Below are 6,034 nucleotides of genomic sequence, written 5' to 3' on the forward strand. Positions count from 1 at the left end.
TTCAACACAGATCCTCTCCTTCAGGTTCTGCTATATCCCTCTGGTTGATACGCACAGAAACATTCCTTGTGCTTTCCCTGCATTGTCAATGGACACCATGGAGAGCCCAGGGCCAGAGCCGACCCGAGCAGGGTGTGGGGGCTGGGGAAAAATCAGCCCATGCAGGGCCCTGCCCTTGCCCTGCTCTGATCCCACATGCCCCAGACCCAAAGAAGCTGCCGCTGCCATCAGCAGTGGCACCGTTGGCAGAGTGGGGGAAGGAAGGGGTTACAAGGAAGAGGCTGGACATGAAGCCAGCAAAGCAGTCACTGCGGCTGCTCCACCCAGCTCCATGGGGCCCCCCAAAGCGTGGGGCCCGGGGTGGTCACCCCGATTTGTCCCCCTGGTAGTGATGGCCCTGCCCAAGACACTTTGAAAGTCAGTCAGTCTGAAGAGCACTTACTTCTTTGCTGAAACCCTGGGGGTGGGAGCAAGAGTAGCTGTAGGCTGCCTGGCTACACCCTTGCCTGTTAATGTTGAACTGAGTCCACACACAAATCAATTCCATGCAAAAGTAAAGGCTCTTCTTAGTGACAACCACAGCTTGCAGCCACCATATCTTTATAACGTTTCAGGACAACATTCTCCTTGTCATCAAAGTACAGGAGATTGATGGACTTCAGCTCAGTTGGGACACAGCATGGCATGCTGACATCTTGGGACAATTTAAGTGTATGCACAATGGACTGGACAGTAGCATGATTGGTAGCATTTAGACTCTCCCCTAAGGGGAATAGGCAGGTACCTATGCAATAAAAAGCATTGTATCCACTTGGGTAAATGATCCATCCTGACCAGCCAATTGCCTGGAAGTCAACATAGAGTTCTCTTCGACGGCATGACAAAACTTGACCTTTGGAGGAGAGGGATGATGTATCCCGTGTCCTTCTGCTCCTACTTGTTCTGAGATTTTCCAAGATTTCACTTTGGAGAGGTGTCTGGGTATGAGCACCACCTACAGACGAGGATGGCTGCAGTTCTGCAAACAAAATAACATTCCAGAAGTAAGCTAACCCTTCTTATGAAGGATACAATGTTTTCCTGTAAACACTGTTTTAACTACTTGAAAAAGCATTGGTCCCATAGATTTAACAAAATGTTTTGAGTGGCTTATTAAAATGATACTTAGCAAATTACATATTGTGGAAATCTTAAATACTTATTTATCCCCTAAGCTGCAAGTTACTCGGTATAAAATCCTGTAGTCTCCTTTGTTGCACAAAAGGTCCCAAATGACAGAAATAAAGGAAGTGTGTTGGAGACTCCACAGTCTTGTGCAATACTGGGCCAAGTCTAGAGGGTAGGAGATTGATCCCTGTCCCCAGGAACTGCTGGGGTGGGCTCCAAGCTCAGAGCCTGGCCAGAACAATCTCCCAGCCCCTGCTCTGATCGTGGGGATGGGGCTGGGAGCTCGCTGGGGTGGGGGGATGTTGTTTTGGCTGGGCTCTGAGCTCAGAGCCTGCCCCAGCCACAGGCAGCTCCAGGGGGCAGGGAGCAATCTCCCAGTCCCTGTTCCAATCATGGAGCTGGGAGCAACCTGTATGGGGAGAGTTCCCTGTCCAGCCTGGAGCTGGTTGGGACCTGCCCCAGACTGGGACAGTTCCTGGCCAGCCCAGGGCTCCACAGGGAAGTCTGCAAGTGCAGCCTGGAGCTGACCAGGAACTGTCCTGGTCTGGGCCAGGTCCCAGCCTCACAGTTCTTTCCCAACCCCATGCTCCAATTGGGCAATTGAGGCATGGGACTTGGAAAAAGCTGTCAGGGAGGAGCAGGTCCAAGCCCCCAACCCCGAACTTCCAGTGGGGTAGCTAGCAGTGAGCCCCCAGCTGGGCAGGGATTCCCCACCCAGTTGGGGGCTCACTGCTAGCTACCCCACTGGAGGGTCGGGCCATGGGGCTCAGAAAGAGCTGTTGGGGAGGGGACTCTTCCCAGCCCTGATTGCATGATCAGGGCAAGGGGCTGGAAAGCAGCTATGGAGGAGGGGTACAGCTCAGAGCTGGCTAGGACTTACCCCAGACAGGGACAGGTTTCTGGCTAGCTGTTAAGAAGCCCTACTGGGCACAGAACTTGTCCTCATGTGCATGGGGTGGGAGAACTCTGCAGCAACAGCTCTCCCACCCAGTGCACATCTGGACCCCTGCTGACATCTATGGGGCCAGGAGACAGCTGTATCCTGGCCCTGTACTCCCTGCCAGCCCCTGGCTAGCACACAGGGGGAGCCTGGAGCTCCCCCTGGGCTGCTTCAGGGGGGCAGAGCAGGGCAGGAGCAAATCTGCTCCCAAGAGGAAGCGCATGTAGACGTGTTTCCCAGTAGGCTTACTGCACAGTATTTTTACTGTGCAGTAAACCTATTTCAAATTAATTCCACGTGTAGACATGCCCACTGGTTCTGAAATTCAAATAGCAATAAAAAAGAAGAACGAACCACCCATCCCCCTTTACAATAAGCAAAAGACCCCAAAATCTTTGTGTGTCCTAAAGAAGCAAAAAATGGATGCACATGCAGTTTATTCCCACGTAGACATAGCCTGAGATGTATAGTGGCCTGCTATAGAAGAGAAATAATAAAATTACTTTATCAAAACAAATTCTTGATAATGGCAGACAGAATCAGTGTCTGGAATTGCATGCAAGTAATTACATTATGTACAGGAAATGCATTAGAAAGTGAGAGAAAATTAACTTCAAGGGAATCACAAGCTAGAGAGTGGAAATTACTTTGGTCTTGACCCACCTGAGGAAAAGGGTGAAAAGCTGGAAGACCTTGGTCCGTCATTATTAGTGAAGAGGACTAGAAGAGCATTCCTGCTGTCTTGCACATTGTGCTGGCTTCTGGCAAACTTCACGAAGTTGTATTCCATTTTCTTTTCAGATAGGCGAGTTGCAGTGATCAAAAAGCCATGGTTGTAGTGGCTGTTCCTAACCCATTTGGAAACCTCATAAGAAAAGGAAGATGGTAAAAGATCATTTGAATGATTTCAAACAATGTTTATATGGAGATAAAGAGAGAAGGCCATGGAGAGAATTCTGTTTCACTCAGTTGATGATCAAAGTGCAACTTGTAACCACCTCTGAGTTTTATCCAAATATAGTGTAGGAATAAGGAGAGGTCTACCTGTGACAGGACTGAGCCCCTAGTGATGGCCGTGATTAGAGGTGCACTGATACATTGGTTCATATGGTATTGACACCGATAAAAGGAAAAGTGACATTATTGACAATTGGCTTTTTTTGGCTGATGTGGCCAATAATGTCACCGATAAATGCTGTGTGCAGCCACAGCATGCATGCAGCCAACCCGGCAGCTTGGACAGCAGTGTCCATCTGGTAAGTCTGTTGTAGGGAAGGGGTGGAGGGAGGGGAAGAAGCGTGGGAAGCAGATTAAGGCCCCTGCGGTGAGGGGGGGAGTGGAGCTGGAACAGGCACTGCCCAGGCAAGCCAAGATGTGGGATGGACTTGTGAGTGGCTCATCTAGGAGGGGCACAGTGGAGGGTGGCTCCTGCTGTTGCGTACACCCCCAGAGGAGGCATGGAGGGGGTATGTGCCCCCTGGAGCTGTGCGTAGGGCTGGAAGCAGGCTCATCTCAGTGGGGTTGAGCTGGGGTTGTGCTTGGGGTAGATGGTGGAGGTGCTGGGAGTAGGGGCTATGGGGTAGCCATGAGAGGCTGCGGGGACCCTGTACGCCCCCTCCCAGTGCCACCGCCTGCCTGGAGCACAGCCCAGGGAAGAACCTGGTAACTTCCTCGGCCCCAGTCTGCAGCGGCAGCCTGCCCTCACCTCGTGCACAGATCCAGGGGGGCACACGCCCCTGCGCCTCCCCCAGCTCCACTCTCTCCCTCACCACAAGAGCCTCGATCTGCCCCTCCGCACGCCTCTTCCCTCCCTCCACCCCTTCCCAATCAATAGACTTACCCACTGGGCACTGTTCTCCAAGCTGCCAGGCTACATATTGACAATTGGATCAGTATTGTCCAATATGGCTCATTCATAATCGGGCATTGGTATCGGCCCAAAAAATCTTTATCTGTGCACCCCTAGCTGTGATGCCCCCTGGTGGCTGTGTGGCTCCTGCCCAGCTCTGCCTCTAATATAGCCCTCCCTGATTGCTCACTCCCTATGACTTGTTCTTAATGAAGACTGAATAAGGGAGGCTGCCCACAGGCCTTAGAGTGAGACGTGGACCATTTTAATTACGACTGGGTCTCTCCCATACCCCAGTAGTCTTGATTCAACTCTTAAGTTTGTTGGGCCCTCTTGGCCTATCTCTGTCCCCGCAGGGCACCTGTAGCTTTAAGGACCAATTGCATACCTGTGTCCCTCCAGGGCACCTGTAGCCCTCAGGGCTCCTTGCATGGCTCCGTTTTTCCCTACACCATGCCCCATGCTTCGTGGGTGTTACTGTACTGTCACACTATTGTAGGGGTCTTGGCCTTATTGGCCTCCTCCTCTCTTGCTTTCACTGGCCTTTCTACCTCAGGCCCACAGTACTGGACCTGGCTTCTACGCTCCAGCCTCCCTGACTGCAGGTCCTAACAGTGGCCCCCTGTGGGCCCTGGCCCTGCTCTTGGGCCAATTGAAATCACCAGGTTCGCTGGCTCTGGCAGTCTCTGGCTATGATCCCTCCTGGACTTTGAGCCCCTCCTGGGCTCCACTGTAGTACAATCATCCCTACACTTCAGTTGGGTAACTCAAGAGTTGGTCACAAGTTATGTTTTGGTCATAGGCTAGGTCAGTGGTTCTGTGCCCTGCTAGATGCAAAGTATCCCTCCTTAGACTCAAGGCACCCCACCAAAAATACCAGCTCTTAGTTTTTACTTGTCTTTTGACCACATTAAAATAGAGCAATTTTTCTGTTGTGAAGAACTCAGAAGGACCAAAATAGGTCAGAATATTTTAAATTAAGGATTCCTATTTGAAATCTCTGGGTTTATCTTGTAAATACTGTTAGCACTGTTAGAAACACAAACATTGCATGGCTGGCACTCCACAGCACCCTTGAGAGGATTTGAAACACCCTGGTTGAAACAAGGTGAAACAGAATTCTTCCCTAATTGGGTAACCTAGAGTTGGTCTCAAGCTTTGCTTTGGTTGTCCGCTACAAGAACATACGTATTATTACTAGCCAATTGCCCATCATGAATGACGGATTTCAAAGAAGCGTTAACATGGCTGGCACCGAAAGGTGGCCCTGCCCCTGCCCATTCTGTTGCCTGTCACTGGCAAGCTACAGCCCCCACAGCCCTGCCAGTGCCCCTCACTCACCAAACTGCACTACCTTGGGCCCCATGGGCCCCGATGATGCCCCTCATTCCCAACTCACAGCTCCCCCACCCCCCAATCCCTGCTGGTGCCCCTCAGTCCCAACCTATAGTCCCCCACCCTGGTGCCTCTCACTCCCAACCTGCATCCCCCTGCCCTGTTGGAGGGCCCCAGCTGTCTCCATCCTGCCTGGGCCAGAGCTCAGTGGCTCCAGTTCATGCAGACGGTGGTGGCAGAGCGTGTTGGGCCCCAGCACAGGCTGAGGGAAGAGGAGGGGAGGCTTGTGGCTCCCCTGCCCTGGGATAGGCCTGCAGTGCCCTGCAGGCAGCCTGGCCATGGCCCCCTTCCCCTCCTTCCATCCCCCACAGGTGGTGGCTGCTCAGCCCCTTTGAGTACAGGCACTGGCACCTGCACTGCCACCTGCTCCTTTCCCCACTGGAGAAGAGGCAACCCTCCCCTCCCCCTGCACTGCTGCAGCTGCAGCCCTTGCTCCCACCCCCAGAGCAAAGGGAAATCCTGGACGTTTGGGCAAATTTAAAAAAACCTGGCCAGACCACAATCTGAGGACTTAAAAAGAGTGTGGACACTGTTAAAAAGAGCCTCTGTGGAGGTGAGGCAGGGGCAGCCCCCACACCGGAGGCTGGAGGAGGCAGTGGCATCAGCGGAGGGGCTTTCACTTTTTCTCAGCTGGCCCCACTGCCTGTAAAGTACTCATGGTCATTTTTTTTTTTTTTTTTTTT

At 52.3% G+C, this 6,034-nt stretch overlaps 1 protein-coding gene across 1 annotated transcript in view; it reads right to left on the reverse strand.

Moving 5' to 3' along the window:
- Positions 1–566: 566 nt before the first annotated feature.
- The window catches only part of LOC109287147 (bone morphogenetic protein 2-like), a 9,533-nt gene continuing 4,065 nt past the window's right edge, over positions 567–6,034 (reverse strand). Inside the window, exons 5-6 of the mRNA XM_019502111.1 lie at positions 2,771–2,972; positions 567–763 (exon numbers count right to left, since the gene is read on the reverse strand). Coding sequence (XP_019357656.1) covers positions 567–763; positions 2,771–2,972 — 399 coding nt within the window. The remainder of the gene's footprint in view (positions 764–2,770; positions 2,973–6,034) is intronic.

This window comes from Gavialis gangeticus, unplaced genomic scaffold, assembly GCF_001723915.1.
Source record: "Gavialis gangeticus isolate Ggan-Ray unplaced genomic scaffold, GavGan_comp1, whole genome shotgun sequence".
Lineage (NCBI taxonomy): Eukaryota > Metazoa > Chordata > Crocodylia > Gavialidae > Gavialis > Gavialis gangeticus.